General features: G+C 37.0%; 1 protein-coding gene across 2 annotated transcripts; it reads right to left on the bottom strand.

Moving 5' to 3' along the window:
• Positions 1 to 115: 115 nt before the first annotated feature.
• On the bottom strand, positions 116 to 17,299 carry wrap73 (WD repeat containing, antisense to TP73). 2 transcript variants are annotated; one of them, XM_082519916.1, is made up of 13 exons: positions 17,128 to 17,299; positions 16,127 to 16,220; positions 15,814 to 15,966; positions 14,815 to 14,931; positions 7,547 to 7,619; positions 6,698 to 6,801; positions 5,651 to 5,737; positions 5,018 to 5,152; positions 4,681 to 4,758; positions 4,504 to 4,606; positions 4,274 to 4,399; positions 3,442 to 3,633; positions 116 to 552 (listed from the first exon to the last, which is right to left on the bottom strand). In XM_082519916.1, exons 2-13 carry the CDS (start codon positions 16,193 to 16,195, stop codon positions 440 to 442), a joined length of 1,350 nt encoding a protein of 449 aa, XP_082376042.1. In that variant the 5' UTR covers positions 16,196 to 16,220; positions 17,128 to 17,299; the 3' UTR covers positions 116 to 439. The 2 variants fall into 2 exon arrangements, with proteins under 2 accessions (XP_082376042.1, XP_082376041.1); XM_082519915.1 differs by having other exon boundaries at positions 117 to 552; positions 16,127 to 16,240; positions 17,128 to 17,297.
• Between the last annotated feature and the right edge of the window lie 187 nt (positions 17,300 to 17,486).

The following is a 17,486-nucleotide window of genomic DNA, read 5'->3' on the forward strand; positions in this document are numbered from 1 at the left end:
TGCGACTACATTTCATCAAGATACCTAACTGTAACTCAGCTACTGATTTCAGTAACATGACATATACCGAAAACAATTCATATTGATTAAAGGCTGAACACACTTTTAGAAAACTGGCACCATAAGCAACTATATTTATGACAAAGTTTATTTAGAACAAATATAAAATTTCAAGGTGAAACAGGAAATTCTAGCAATAAGTGAAATCTATAGAAAATTGTAAACTTTCACATTCTCACAGTGTTTGCAACTAGTGCTGAGTACATATTTATCAGTAGGAATTACTTTCAATGTTCCAGTAGCCCACACTTTTAAGAGCAGCTGCAGTCCAGCATATGCAAGCTAACATGTTCAGGAGTGTTCTCACTGGCCATTGACTCAGCTTGTGTGTACAGCTAAATAAGACTGAACTATGACCCAGTCATTTTCTTTTTGTGTTTTACTTGTCTTCTTCATCAGTTTCCATGTAGCACAAACACAGCTGCTCCTTTCCAAGCAGTATCAAGGAGTTGCCACTGCAATGCCAGTTCAGAGAATGAACTTGAAAACCACCTGGCAGGAATAAAAGCGAGATAACTGTGATGTCAATTTCTTTACACATAAACATGCTCATAGTAAGAAATCAGTATCTAAAAAATACACTTCAACTTTGTGTAATGAGATTTTCAATTTCAGGGACATTTAAAGCAATAAATGTAAAGAAACAACAGACAGAGTAAATTGATTCTATTTTCAATTATAAACAACGCAATCTTAAACTAAAGGCAATATGTGACCATGTTGCTGTGAAACTACAGGGTGGGGCATTTATATGTATACATCGTAATAACATGGAAATGGTTGGTGATATTAAAGTCCTGTTTGTGGCACATTAGTATATGTGAGGTGGCAAACTGAGTTTATGGTGTATCCATATAAATGGCCCACCCTGTACTCGTTCATTTACTAACAACTTCTCAATCAAAAGTTGTTATTAAATGAACCTACTATGGATAAACCTCCTTTTTGAAAGTATGACCAAAATAATGTCCATGTCTGTAACAGATGGTATGCCCTCACAGACTCTGATCTATGCATCACTGAATCAGTAAGGGTAGGCAAATAAGTAAGTAAGTAAAATTTTATTTATATAGCACATTTCTAGATAAGGGATCACAAAGTGCTTTACAAGGTATAGACACAGATTAAAAAGACGAAGTACAATCAAAAGTTAACAAAATGCAATTTTAAAAAGATGTGTTTTTAGCTGTTTTTTTAAAAGTAATCAGTGAATCAGCAGATCTTAAGTTCTGAGGAAGAGAATTCCACAGTCTGGCGGCCACAGTAGCAAAAGCTCGATCACCCCTAGTTTTCAGTCTCGTATACTTAATAACAAGTAGGCCCTGACCACAAGACCTCAGAGACCTACTAGGGGCATAGGGCTGTAAGAGTTCAATGATGTATGATGGTGCTTGTTCTTGAAGAGCCTTAAATGTGAGAACCAGAATCTTAAAGTGGACTCTGAATTCGACAGGGAGCCAGTGTAACTGTATAAGCAGCGGTGTTATATGTGAGTATTTCGATGTTTTCGTCAGAAGCCTTGCTGCAGCATTTTGGACAGTCTGCAGACGCTCCAGGGAACTCTTGTTTAGACATGTAAACAGTGAATTGCAATAGTCCAGTCGTGATGAAATAAAAGCATGAATAACAATCTCCAGTTCAGTATGAGCTATTATGGGGCTCAATTTAGAAATATTTCTTAAATGATAAAAGCAAGACCGAACCAGAGATTTGACGTGAGTATCCAATGTAAGAGCAGGATCGAAGGTTATCCCTAGGTTCCTGATAGATGGTTTCACAAACGTTGAAAGGGGACCAAGAGCATTCATTATGCTGGGTACATGTCTGTCTGGAGCACATAACAGGACTTCAGTTTTATTTTCATTTAGTTGGAGGAAATTGTCGGCCATCCAACCTTTGATGGTTTCCAAACACACATTTAAAATCCGCAGTTTAGAAGCATCTTCAGGTTTAAAAGATATATATAGTTGGATGTCGTCTGCGTAGCAGTGGTAACAAATATCCTCAAAAGGGCTCAAAATATGCTGGAGAGGAAGTAAATAAATTAAAAATAATAATGGCCCCAGCACAGAGCCTTGTGGCACACCAAAGGACAGGGACGTAGAAGATGACCTGTACTTAGAAACTGCCACAGAAGAGTATCGTTCACAGAGATACGAGGAGAACCACTCTAAGGCAGACCCAGATACACCGACCCAGTATTTCAGCCTATCAAGCAAAATATAATGGTCAACGGTGTCAAAGGCCGACGTGAGATCCAACATTAAAAGAACAGAACACTTACCCGCATCGTTTTGCATCAGAATGTCATTAGAAACTCTAAGAAGGGCTGTTTCAGTAGAATGAGCTTTACGAAAGCCAGACTGAAATTTATCAAAGATGTTATATTTGTCTAAAACTGCTGTAAGCTGCTTAGCCACAATCTTCTCTAAAATCTTAGCAATTAACGGTATTTTTGAGATCGGTCTGTAGTTGCTAGTGAGAGATGGGTCCAGCATAGGCTTTTTTAACAGAGGGTATATAACAGCAGTTTTAAAATAGGCAGGAACTTTGCCAGATCCCAAAGAGGTGTTAATTATAGTGCGCATACAGGGACCAATAGAGTAAAAGACATTTTTGAATAACGATGCGGGTAAAATGTCGAGTGAACAAGAGGATACTTTTGTTGCACTAACTATTTGATGAACAACTATGGAAGGTTATCCAAGACGCCCAAAAAAACCTGAGCACATAGAAAAACTGTCCACATACACTTCAGAAAAACTGGTGCAGTTACAATACTTTAAGGTTTCTTGTTTTCATGTAGTTTAGCAAACAAAATGTTTTTTAAAATAGTTTGGTCCACTAAGAGCAGACTGCATTCATTGGTCCTTGTTTTTTCTTAAACTTCTAACCGAGATCCACACTGACTGCTCTTAAGCCCAGTGCAATGAAGTGTAGCTTTTTAACATAAACTAGAACTTCAGCCAGTTCTAATTTTGTTGCTAAAAATTTTGGCAACAACCTTTGACTAAAACTAAAGTTTGATGCTTAAATTATAATTAAAACTAATAATGCTTAAATCAAGACTACGATTTAAACTAAATCAATATTTGCTGATTTCCACTCATTTCAGCCATGCTGTTTTAAACAATTTGAGAATAACAAAGCAAAAGCATGTTTGTTGTCAATCTTAAGTTCTATTTCATGATATCAGTGTTTAATATTCTATTAGTGTAAAAAAATAAAATGAATGAATTTAACAGCGACCTTGGAGATTAAATAAAACGACAGGATGGTTACTGGAGGTCTGCTCCTTTCCTATATCTGAGAACAATGTAATTAAGCTTTGGACTCCCAACTACGTGAAAGTTCAATTGTTTTAGTACCCAAGGAAATTACCTTCAGTTGGGACCTGAACAGCAACACAGCCTCCTGGAGACCAGAGATAGAGCTTGGTGTTGCCAGTACATAGTGCCAACCGGGGATGGCATGGGTCCCACTGAAAACATCGTACTGCTGATGTCTGCTCCAGCACAGCCTGCAGGCTCATCATCTGCATGTTCCACACCCAAACAACACTCGCCATATTGTCTGCAGTGACAAAAATAGTCATACACATTCAAAACCACTCTCAGCCTAAAGAGCCAATACTAGTATCATAACAAATGTACACAACAAAAGTCAGTCAGTTTTGTACAATATAGGGTCAAAATTATGCACACAAGGTCAAAAATATACATAAAGCAGCACATATTTTGTTAATTGTCCCTTAGCACACTGCACCTTGAACCATCAGCATAATTCTTGTTGAAACTGATGTAATTCAAATCAACTTCCTCTCAGCTGAGGATGAAAGCGGTTTCTTTTTAAAACCTCTGCAAGTGGAGTTACAAAATACAGTTACAGACACAGTTAACGTTGTTTGAACTGATGATGCAGGAATCTGCAGTTGTTTAGAAATGGCTCCAGGACACATTACAGACTTGTGTAATTCAGTTTCTCAGTTCTGAACTATACTTTTGCCTTTGACAAGTTAAGAGGCTTTTTGGGCCTTTCACCACCACATATTTAAGAATCTAAGTGGGTGCAGATTATGTTGTGCAATCTTTTAGGTCAAGAAAAAGAGCTGTTCACAGAAATGTTTCAAAGGTCAGTATTAATAAAACATTCCTGTCAACAATTAGTGCAACAAGAAAGTTCAATAAAAAAGGTAAAAGAAAAAAAATCTCACCATTTTTGGTGGCTAGATAGTGATTGTTTGAGCTGAATGCCAAAACAGAGACCCCAATTTTGGGGTTGGCTCGGTCTGGGTCTGGTTTGACCACAGGAACTTGGACTGGCAATGAGCATATCTCATCTAGATGAGGCAACAACAAAGAATTTATAATGAGACAAAACTGGTTACTTGACCTTGGTAATTTTAGACAAATATCACTTTAAAAATGAATACTGCTTACGTACATTTACTCTGGGTGTTGAAGAGTGTGCTGCCAGTAGTGATGTTGTGCAGAGACATTTCGTCAGTGCCAACAGCTGGCCTTCTCTCCACTTCTTTATACACAGTCTAAAACCACAAGGAGTAATTAACTGGCAATCAAACAATGTCTTCCAGGCCCATCAAAAACGCTCAATACTCACAGCTTTTGTGCTTTCCACTGTTGCAGGGTGCTGAAACTGTGCGATTTTTTTCCATGTGATATGATTGATGATGCGCACCTGACATAAAGATAAAAGTATCTTAATTTCACTGATACTAAAAATTGCACACAACACATTCTGCTCAAAATAAAATGAACCTGAAACTATACTAAAACTTTTATTTAAGAGAGAATGAAAAAAGTTGTGAAGCTTTTTACGACTTTAGGAGGAACTGCATGAAATTTGTGAAAAGGAAGACCTCATCTAAAAAAACAAACAAAAACCAAAAACAGGCAATCATCAGGAAAGAAGCACAATTTTTTAACATCATCCATACTTTTTCATCATAGCTGCCAATTGCAAGGAACTGGCTACTGGGGCTCCAGGACACAGACTTGACACCCAGCGACCATTCATAGGCACTGTAGGTTGACAGCAACCGGCCATCCAAAGAGTAGAGCAACACCTTATACTGTGTAGAGGATACATACACATGAAACAGTATTAATAATAATGCTAATAATAAGCACTTAAGTACAGTGGTTAAGACAACCTTTAGTAGACAGATGTTGCAGACAGATGTCAGTGTGCTTCATTTTAAAATTTTATGACTTTTTAAACAGTGTAATTACATTTTGCAGTATTCCTGTTTCCAATATTATGAGACTCTTGTGAGGTGATCAACATAAATTTGTCCTATCCTGCATAAGTGTTTACTTAAAGAACACTTGTACCTATGTATAGTACCCCAACCATGCCTCAAAATTTAAACTGCAGATAATGTTGTTTTATAATTTAAAGCTGACTCTTTGATTACGGTCTTCCTAAACTGGAGTTTTTAAACTATTCACTTGCCATTCTTGCCAGGGTACACTTTACTGAGTGATTCACTGATGACAGGCTCATGTTTAACTGAGATAGGTAATTTGACATTACAGTGATGGATCTCTAGTGTATTAGGTTAACTAACTTCTAGACAACTGTCCCATACTGCCAGCACACAGCCATTTGGAGACCACTCCAATCCTGCCAGGTCCTGTGTCTCAGTCTCAAAATGCTGTAATAAAAAAGTGACATTAAATGAAGTTAATTAAGACATTCATTAAAAAAAAATGTGAATATTTTAAACTTAATTTTTCCTCATATCTAGCACAATATAAAAAGATAAAAGGAAACAAAATACAAAATAAAAGCTAGTTTTAGCTGTTCCCAGAAACACTGTGTTGGGTGTCCAAGGTTCATAAGTGCACACAAATACCACTCTGTCTGATCTGGTTGAAATGGAGATAAAAGAGAAATCTTGGTAACTGACTCTTAGTGCTCCTGGCTCCTTTCATCAGGGCACATTATAGGCCCTGTTAAAAATTATGACCCAGTGACTTGACAGCTTTGCCTTGTTGTAGTCTTGCTGTTTAAGTTGTATTAAACTGGATGATCTCAGACATCTACTTAAAAACAAAGCAGCTATTCAAGTAAGACGTGAATGCTAATGACTTTAATTAATACTAGAATCTATTCGCCTTTTATGGGATGAGCATTTGCTGCATTACAAACATGTGCCACCTGCTGCTAGAAAAAGCATAAAGGCAAGTGCCTCTCAGCTATTTGTCCCTTACAGCACATACTGTTTTTAGAACTTTTGGACTAAAATTAAAGCACATCAGATATAAAGTAGTTCCCCAGCAGAGCCTGCAGAGAATGATTTCACATCCCATGTTTTGGAGGGAAAAGGGGAAAAATGAAAAAGCAGTAGACCCACACAATGAGATCAAATCAAACTGGTATGAACAAATTACACAAATACCATAGATTCAATTCTACGTGTTTTAAATATAATGTAGCAGCAAATTTCATGTAACAATAAAGATAGTCATAATGTATGGCTAACAAGTCTATATCTTTTTGGGAATTGAAATTAAGGTCCCTTTCACTGTAGTTTACATGTCTTACTCAATTGATGAGTACATTAAAATGGCCTTACAAAAAAAAAATCTTATGCAGCTGTAGCTCTACTTACCCTGAGTAAATGCCAGTCGTCACACACGAATATACTAACAAAGTCTTTGCAGTCACGACGTTCAGCCAAGGCCATATAGGACCCATCTCTGCTGAAATCTATACCTGTGGGTATACAAATGGTTTCTATGGAAGATCAAGAGGGAATTTGAACAAATTCCAAAGAACAAAAAGTGAGGAAAACAACTCTAAAATGCCACTTTATTTTCCAAAAAAAACCTGCTCACTGGTAAAATAATAATAATAATAATGATAATAATAGTAAAAGGGACAGTATTAAAAATCTGAGCATCAATGACACATAAAATAATCACTTTTTCTTCACAATTTTTTAAAGAGGATATTTAGTCATAGTAACAGAATAACAGAAAGAATTTCAAAATAATTTAATCTTTCTTTAAAACATGTCTATGTAACAGCTTGGAAAAAAGACAACTGTCCATTCTGATCACATAATACATGGCTTAATCTATTTTTCATTATCTAATTCTTTGGCACCATAAAGTCTGGTATGCAACCATCATGGCGATATTATTTATATGACAGCTCTGAAGATACACAGGTTGCAAAAGGGCATGGTATTACATGTGGAAAATGGGGAGAGTCAGACACAATCATTTTTCCACTAGTTGTTGACAGGCCTGTTATGAAGAGCATGCCCCATTTACTGAAGAGAGGCACAGCTGTCAGCATAGAGGACCATAGTTTGGACCCATATCCTTGGGTAGAGCCACAAGGTAAAGAACGGCATGTGATTCATGGGGAATGCCAAGGCATTTAGACTGCTGGCCATGTCCTCAGGTACACTCGTAGTAGACATACATTCATATCATATCAATTTCATACTCACCTTTCTGACATGCTTTGGGATACTTGATGTAAGATACAGCTTTAGTGCACAGTGACCAGACGGTGATTCTCAACTGTAACCAAATCAGAGAAAACAAAGAAAAGGCAACCATATATTATCTTCCAAGTTAAATGATGGAAAAGATCATTCTACCAGACAATTAACTCATTCACTGCCAGCCATTGGCAGTGAATGAGTTAAACCCATTGACTCATTCACTGCAATTGACGGCTATAGACATCAATGGCAGTGAATGAGTTAAAAGAGTGTAAACACATCCATCCCTTTAACTGCAATGACACATTCACACTATTCGACCACTGGTCTTCAATAAGAAAATTTAATTATAAGTTATTTGGTAAGTGTTACATCCATATGGCAAGTGGCTGTCAATAGACACCAATATGAGGTCAGTCAACCAGAACACATTTCTATATGTAAAGATCAGCTATGCAAATCCAGACTGCATTTCCCACCATGCACTTTAACAGCTGTGGAAAGACTGTCTTATGTCTTTGAAGGGGCAAAATCTCTGTGAGAGTCAATCTATCTATCATTAGACGATGGCCTGGAAAGGCCAAGTGTGTGGAGTGTTGTCAATCAGTGTGCTTCCCCAGGGAATGAATACACATGTTTAAGACCTGTAGCCACTGAAAGGGACCAAAAGAATTAAGTTTAAATTAAGACCTGTTTAAATTAAGTTTAAACCTGTTTGTTTTAAGTTAAAGGGTAAGTTTAAATTAAAGTTTTAAGTTAAGTTTAAACCTGTTTAAATTAAGACTTGAGCACATAAAATTAACAGATACAAAACAACATCTCAACACATAGCAGGAATAGGACCAGTCAATTTAGTAGCCAAGATGTAATGTCAGACATGTTTGCCACAAGTGTGACAAATTGACAGCAAGTTGTGCGCATTGCCACAAATGAGAAGCAGCTAACTGACCACAAGTCGGCATAACAAAGAGAACACGTGTTAATTCTAAGTTTTGACAGCAGTCACTTAAATACCCAGCGGCCTCACTTCAGCCAGACTCATGCCAACAAAAGCAAGTGGCCAAACATGACAGATATGCTGATCTAAGGAGTATGACAAGCGGTATCTTGACCTTCAAATAAGGAGCACCAGAAGACTCTTGAGACACTGTTACAGAATACGTGGTTTGTACTGCCTATGTGTATGTGTTAAGCTGTTCAGAGATTGATTGATGAAGTTAGATTCAGCAGCAAAACTCAACCTTGTTGCCAATTTTCCCCCATTGTTCACTATAATACAATTGCAACATTACCATTCCAACAACAAATTTCTAAAACTTCCAGATGCTAGAAAAACAAGTTTTGTGATATCTCATCGACGCAAATTTTCTGGGCTGAGCAGATGAATCACTTTTTATGTTTTGTCTCCAGTTTTGTGCAAAGGAATATTATTTTTGAATCCTCAATTAAGACTTAAAAATAATTTTTTCAGTCTTAATTTTTAAGACTGGTCAATGTAAATTTTTTAATACAATTTCTTTGTAATTGTAGTATTACATCTGTTTAAATAGTAATGGCAAAAAGCATGCTGAACAAAAATGTGAATAATAATTTGAACACAGAACAGTTAAAAAGGCAAGGGCTTTTTTGTATAATTTAAAGTTATTGAAGAAAAGCATTTTTTATCCTTGGAATAAATGGTTTCATTTGAGTCTAATATGAGTAGAAGTAACAGTAATAATACATTATTCTTCAAATAACACTTTATTTTTGGCAGTAAAAAATAATGTAATTGCCATTTAAGAATGGGCAGAGTTAAAACTACTGAAGTGATGAGGCTTTCATCAGAGTGTACAGACAGATATTTGAAACGGTCCAAGTCTGTCACCTGACTGGACTGAAGTGTTGACCCGCGTGTTTGGTCCAGACATCCAGCTGTGTAGGCTCTGTAATAACACCGCACTGCACGCTTCCTGGACATCCCCTCAGACATGGTGCCATGACAACTAATACCAACAGCACTCAAACACAAACAGACTTACACTTCTTAAATACCCTGAATCCACCACATAAGGGGCGCTGGGAGATCAAGACCCAAAGGCAATGTAACTTTAAACCTGGTGGAGGAAGGTTAGCATGAGGAAAATAGGTGAGAAATGCTTTTCCGTGTAGAGTGAGACTCTATCTAAAGGGGTAAAACTACCCCTTTAGATAAAGTATCCTCACCAAAGGTAAGCAGAAACGTAGGACTACGGTCTGGGGGCAGGAGTGGTGTTAAAGACAAAACTCTCCTAAAAAAGCTGCTGTTTATTTATCAGAGAAAATTGTTACGAAAAGCCCTTGGAGACTATACTAGAAGGTGGAGCAAATAATAATCATGACAAGTCAATATTCTTAAAATGATGTCATCAATTATTGGGGTTAATTTATACCACTAAATACATGTAATATGTGATATAAGGTATTCTTAAAAAAATAAAATCTAATTACAATTTGGGGACCTTCCCATCAGGAAAACCTGTGGGCAATATGATAACTGCAAGAATGTAAATACTACAGTTACTGACAGCAATCTGGAATAAAACGTACCCATCAGCCATTCTTGTTGCGCGCCTAAGCGAGTGTGAGAGAATGGTCGAGTGTATTTGATGCCATATAGGCCTATCTGTCAGCAGAGGATTAGCTTGTAGGCATTCCACGTAGAAAGCCATCTCAAACCAATATAGCCTATTTCTCCTGTTACAGCCTTATGATGCTACCAAGGAACAGGAGCCTTTCACAGCCCACATAGGGTATGGAAGAGCTATTGTCCCCTGCTGCAGTGCTTAGGCTCCCTAAATTTACAGTTCGGTCCGGTAGCATTGTTGGCAGCCACATTGCTGCCAACAATGCTACACGTTAGCAAGGCTACAGCTGTACTAGTAAAGAATTCTAAGGCTAATCTGATCCCAACAATGTAAAAACCATTAGACAAGTCAAGCTCAGCAATGTCCTTGGCTGGACTTTTTCGACCCTCAGTTAGTAAAGCAGGATTAATGTGGATGTGTGAGTGGCATTTTGTGAGGTCCTAAGATAAATGAATGGAATTCAAACAGGAGACCAGTTGCGTGAAGTCTCACAATACATAGGCTAAGTTTCAGCAATGTGACTTTTTATTACATCTATGACAAATGTTTTAAAAATCTGGGCAAAAACAAAGTAGCTGGCTTTAAGGTGCTTCATTTCACAACATTTAAAGTAGTGGTTACTGGTTCTGACTTCTACAGCTTTTGTTAACACTAGATAGAATATATAATCATTTTGGTACAGCCACAATGACAGTTGTGACCTAGAAATTTGAAAGATCTTTTGCTTAAAAAACAAAACAAAAGAAAAAAACAACTGAGACAGCCAGACAAACACAGACAGCAGATTTATTGATACATAGACAGACAAACACATACACAGAGGCATGATCCACACCACAGGCAGCTGTCCCTAAACAAGTTAATATAGCAGGCTGTTTATGAGTGGGTTGAAATTTAAGCCTGACACGAACACCCGCCTGGCACAGCCTTAATGAAATCTTGGGCTGGGGTGAAGGTAAGTTCAGTGGGCTCTCTGGAAATGCCACAACAAGTTCCTAATTTTTCTTTGTTGATTAAACTGGTTTTGAAACCTGCACCACAAAAGGCTGCTCAGTAAGCAGCAAGTAAAACTACTTACATCTAGCCAGTTATGAGAGAGATGAGTAACTACAGGTTTTTGACTCCATAACAGCAAAGATTAAATGCTTGTACTAATATAAACATGTTTTGACAAAAACCTAGAGTTTTTGACAACGACTAAACCAAAGTGTTACTTCAGCAGAAAGTTTGCACAACAACCATATTGAGCAGCAGCTTCACCTGTCAAAGACAGACACAGCAGCTGCAATTGTTCACACAACAGTGGCACTCCATGCTGTCTGACATTGGCCTTTTAAATTGAGTAATGACCATTAAACGTAGCACATAAAGTATCATATCACATCTCCTTTTCACAGTACATGCAGAATATTTTCCTCAAGTGCCAGTGTATTATAATTGCTCTGACATCTGTTTGTCTTGGAGCTTGTCTGTTTTTTGGGGCTCATTTCTGAGAGTTGTTTACCAGAACTACTTGGTTTGATTTGGTTTGAACAAAATAGAACATTAATTTATAGATACACCGTTCTCAGACTGAACTTACATTTTCACTCTTCTTCATAGAAAGATAAAATAATCTGCACTGGTTAGACCTTTCAGCCTTAGTAGCTCTACAACACAAACTAAAACACCAATGGCACAAAGCCACCATATGACAAAAAAGGTATGGTATTAGGAGCAACTTGGGGTTCCTTGGCCAAGGACGTTTCAACATAAAGAGGGCTAGGGACTGACATGGGAAACCTCATCTACTACCTGATCCCAGTGACAATATCAGTATAGCACAACATATTCCAACAAACTCACAAAAACAGCCTTCAAAATAAAGGAAAATGAGCTCTACAAAAAAAATTCCATATAACACTGATTTCAGGCTAAAACTAGGGCGGCACAATTAATTATTAGAAAATCGCGATCTCACTTCATACTTATGTGCGATCTCATTTCGAAATGACAAGGATTTAAAAAAAAAAAAATGATGATGATTGTACCGCATTTTGATCCAGGACATAAGTTGCATGAAAACAAGCGCTCACTCTTCCTGCTCAACAAATGACAAGGGCGGAGGCTTATACCAAGTGATACAGAAGTCAGCTGGCAGGGAAAAAACAACAGAGAGCACGTGAGAGATGACGAAGCTGTAAAGGCCAAGAAAGTGACGGGAATCCATCCTACCTGAAAAAACATCTTACCCAATGTTTCTGCGCAGACGCGGCACATGCGCACAACACCAACGCCGAATTAACTTCTTTTTCTCTCACCCATCCGGAATACTTCTTAAGGTTATGGTTATGGTTAGGGCTATGGTCAAGGGTAGGGTTAGGTTTAGTCGCAAGTCACCATCAAATTATGATACAGGTAGGACGTTTTGTCAGAGTAGGATAGTTTCTCAAAACACCGTCCCGCAACTATTTTAAAAATGTTGCACTACCTGCTCTATACACGCAGTGTCGAGCAACGGTGGAGACGGAATTACAAGCAGTACAACATTTTGAGGCAACGACAAAATGTGACACATTTGTTTTTATGTTTATTTATTGTTTTTATGTTCAGTCTCAACTGTTACAAAGTTGATGTGCAGTTAATAAGTGCAATAAATATTTATATTGGAAAAGAAAATCGTGAGAGAATCGTGATCTCAATTCTAAGCAGAAAAATCGTGATTCTCATTTTATGCAAAATTGTGCAGCCCTAGCTAAAACTACAAAAATTCTTTCTATTCTAGCATAATTTGCTTTTTTCTTTTATAGTTTTTCGTTTTGACTGTGATTTGAACCAAAACTGCACTTTGCTATACCACAAAAGGTGCAAAGCATAACAAGTTAATATTAACTATGTAGTACATGTAATTAATGAAAACAATAAATTTTTTTGTCCTAATGATGGATACGTTTTTCCTCTTTTCTCCTTTAGTTGCTTTTAAGGTTTTTTAGAACCTGTTTGCAGCACTTGGATATTGGACGAAAAGGTGATTAAAAGGTAAATAAAAGTAATGACATCAGTTTAATTTTCTAATAGCCACATATAAGTTAATTAAAAAAACAAACGTATAGTTAAGAAATGAAAGAAAGAACTGACATTTTGTTAGAGAAACTATAAGTATCAAGAATCAAGAATCACCACAGCAAGGCACTGACAGCAAGCAATTAAAATGAGGTTATGTGGAATGTGTTCACAATTCAACGTAGAAACATAAGAAAAATGAGTACAGTTTATATTAACCATTCAAAACTGCCCACACACATGCTCAAATGCAAGATTACTGCACTAAGATTGTCTATTCACTAAGCTGAACACAAATTGCCATAGATCTTTAGGGAAAGAAAAAGCATTTCTTTCAAATTCTTTTCCTTTTTAAACTTTATTTATTAATAAAATTCTGACTAAAACAAAGCAGACATACCACAGACACTTGCACTCTACTCCAGACAAGACAGAGTTGTGTATTAGACCACAACACCTGTTAAATGATTCCTGGAATCTGGTTCAGTGTTACAGACATGGCCTGCCGTCGTATTCCACAAGCCCCAAGGGTAGCTGCTATAACAGCACCCCTTACAACATATGCTTACTATGGAGAGAATATAAAAGAGGAATTTGGAGGCACAGGCAATTTATTTGGTTTGTATTTAGTTTTATATACTTGCGCAATCTCAAAATCTCCTCAGCTGGAATTTGGTGGGTGCATGTACATACTGCATGATACCTCAAATTTCAAATATTTTAAGTAATGATATAAAACATAAAAAGATGCGATCTTAAAGACTTTTGTCTGTACTTTCTCCGTAGACAAACAAGCTATTTCTGGTATCAAATATGTACTCCTGTTTTGCAAGGTCATTACTGCGGAGTGAAGGAATGTTCACAAGTCACGACTACTGATGATTTTAAAAAGAGAACAAAATCTAATTTCCACATACTATGTATTCTTGGATCTGATGTTTAGAGCATACTACTATCAGCTACAAGTGAACAATAACTAACAGTCAAATAGTCATCAAGGATGGAAATCATTATAAAGCGCCTTGAGGCAACTGTTGATGTGATTTGAACTGTCCATGTGATTTGGCACTGTACAAATAAATTGAAATTGAATTTAAATAAAATGAAATGAGCATTTTGGCTCTTGTCTTATAAAACATATTTCTGCTTGGCTTTTTATTTGGGCAGTAAAAATAACAGCCATATAAATTATTAATGTTATTTATTTAACCTGCTCCTGGTTAGTGTATGGCGTTTCTGATCTGGTTGGTTTTAATCCATCAGTGTTGGTAAGCCTACAGTTACTGTATTTTTATGACCAATAAAACATCATTAAATAGACTTGATGCCAAACAAAATACCAGACCTCCATCGGAAGGGCATATACACATTGCACTGGTGTTCCAGAGGTACTAGAAGCCCATGTATGACAGGACGCTAACAGGAGGGCAGCTATGAAATCAGGCTGAATACATGTAGCAGGTGGGGGGTGTAGGGGCCAGTCAAGAAAGGCTCTGGTGTCTGGCTATTTTCAGGTCCCCCGTTCCTTGCAGGCCAGCAACAGTTGATACCAGACAAGCATAAAACACATTTCCATGTGCATCAATGCACATACACACACGCAGAAACCAACTTCACACTTACATGGAACTCGGTGGTGTTGAGAATGTGACGTCCATCTGGACTCCAGCGTGAGGAGACTAGTCCTATTGAACCCTCATCAATCTTGCAGTGCCAGTCCGGCTGTTCAAGAGACCACACCTGAGAAAAAAAACGTCAGAAGGAAGACAGAGTGCGACACCAGGACAGCAAACGGCAATTACTCAAGACATCCTTTACACACATCCTCTAACTTTCTCAGTTTGATTTCAAACAGTAAGAACACATCAGACACAATGAAAGACTGGCACTGGATACCCTTTCAAAGGTAAGCAACTTGAGCTACGATGTGCATGAAACTGACATCACTTCAGTAACAATAATTACTGCAATTCTGTCACTTTGAACACTTTTTGATCATCCTAAAATAAAGAAGTTAAAGCACAATAAAAAATAAACAGCATGGTTCTAGATCATCCAATGACAGAAGTAATGAATATTAAAATTTATTGTACCTATTTGAATGCTAAATAGTGAGTTTCACTGAAAGCAATCTCAGACTACTTCATCTAATGTGGAGTCTACTGTGTCCTTAAAGTAACAGCAATAAGAATGTATGTATAAAAAAGTTAATTAGTATACATTTTTAAGACTAAAAGAAGGATGTACATGTGATTGAGACTTCAAACAGGACATGTCTAAAGCCTCCAAAAATTTAAAGTACAATATAAAATCTCAAAAAATTACAACTGAAGATACGGAGTATTTGTTTTGAGGAAGTATTTCTGTATGTCACTTCTAAATTTAGGGAATGTGGCATAACTGGTCTATTGGTAGTTTGATTAAATAGAGCCTGTCCAACTAAAATCCACATAAATCACTTTAGTATTCAGTTTCTATCAATCCCCCCAAAAAACCCAACATTATTTAAAAGAGTTTGTAATTATTTGTATAATCGTGAACAGTGTTCAACTAGTAGACTGACCACCTTCATTCACACCACATAAATGGTCAGATAGCCACATTACTTTTCTCTCAACCTACCTGTACTAGTCCTCTCTTGTACATAGCACACAGAATAAAGAAAGAATCAGAGGACCACTCCATATGAGATATTTGGTCAAGGCAGGTATACAGGTGCATAATCTGCAAGGTGCTCACATCTCGCACCACTAACCTGTACTGCACACATGTAGCCTGAGGAGTAAAGCCAAAGACAACAATCAGCAAGGAAATTACCCATTTCCATCTTATCCATATGGAAATGGTAACATAAAATGGGAATGAAAAAGATTTCTTTCTACTGAAAACAATTAAAATACTACAAAAATACATATTGCATTACTCAAACACTTACCAAATACTTTCCATCTGGGGAAACTTTACAAAGCTGATTGGACTGCTTGAAGACCTCAGAGAAATTCATCTTACAGTGACAATTGTTGTGTCATCTATGAAGCACAATTTCCAACTGAAATTAAATTGATTAAGACATTAAATCTTTTACGGTAAAGGACAAAGGTTGGTTAAAGATAAATCAGAGCTGTAATATTTTCAGCTAATATTATTTTATTATTATTCACACTTCTGGAAATACGTTTCCAAAAATACTTGTGTCTATTTTTCTTACACTACATTTTCCATAACATTATTTACTGTAGTTATAGTTTATTATGTTTTTATGTCATTTCGATGTTGCAAACTGTGCATTGTGAACATAACAGCTCAATAGGGGACACGGGTTAGAAATTAGCAATAAACTCTATGTGCAGCGCATCAGTTTCATACTCCGCACTGGGAACATGTTAAACGTCATTGTCCTTTTCAAATACATAAATTTTAACTAAAACAACTGCAAAAGATTTGCAATTTGTACGTAGTTTGCAGGTATTAACACGTGATGGCGCTAAAGGTCCAAGAAAATGACTAAGCCTCAGAAAATAGGCATGCAGAAAATACACAAAAAACTGTTTCGTACAGGAAAATAACTCGACTTATATGGCAACTACTTAGCTACATAAAACGGACTTAATCCTTTCCCAAATTGAGCATCATCACAAACAAAGCAATTTTCGTAGCTATCTTGGTTTAGCCAACTCTTAAGAAAGACCTGGAGGAAACTAATTCGTCGAGCAAAGCATGTCTGAAAGATGTGTTTCACTGCGATTTTTGTCATTGGTATCAAATTATTTAACCAGTGGATAAGAACTGACCACTACATGCTAAAGGTAAAGTTAGCTTTTTAACTAGCTGTCACCAATGACTGAGCTCGCTCGAGGCTAGCATGTAATGCTACTAGCAACGAAAAGCTCTATGGTAGCTTTCGACCGAACATCACCGTTTAATGCAAACACTTACTTCTAGCTTTACTTGAGTTGTTTTTGTCACTTAAAAGATTAACGTAAAAAGTTCAAGAAAGACTTCAGAAAAGTTTTTTCTCCACATGACTGCCTTCTGGTGCATACGCTGTTGATTCGACTGCTGCTGGTTTGTTTGGACGAATACATGACGACATACTGGTGTTGTCCAATGAGCGTTTGCTATTAGAGTTTTCTTGCCTTCTGGGAAATGTAGTTCATAAGTGTGTTTTGCCTTGTTTCCTACTGCTCGTGAGTGTGTGTTTCTGTACCAAATCAATACAAACCTATAAGCATCATATTATCATCACAGGGTCATGGGCTTTTAATCGTGTAGTGTAATTTAGAATATGATACATT

The sequence above is a fragment of the Aulonocara stuartgranti genome (assembly GCF_965226115.1).
Source record: "Aulonocara stuartgranti genome assembly, chromosome: 20".
Classification (NCBI taxonomy): domain Eukaryota; kingdom Metazoa; phylum Chordata; class Actinopteri; order Cichliformes; family Cichlidae; genus Aulonocara; species Aulonocara stuartgranti.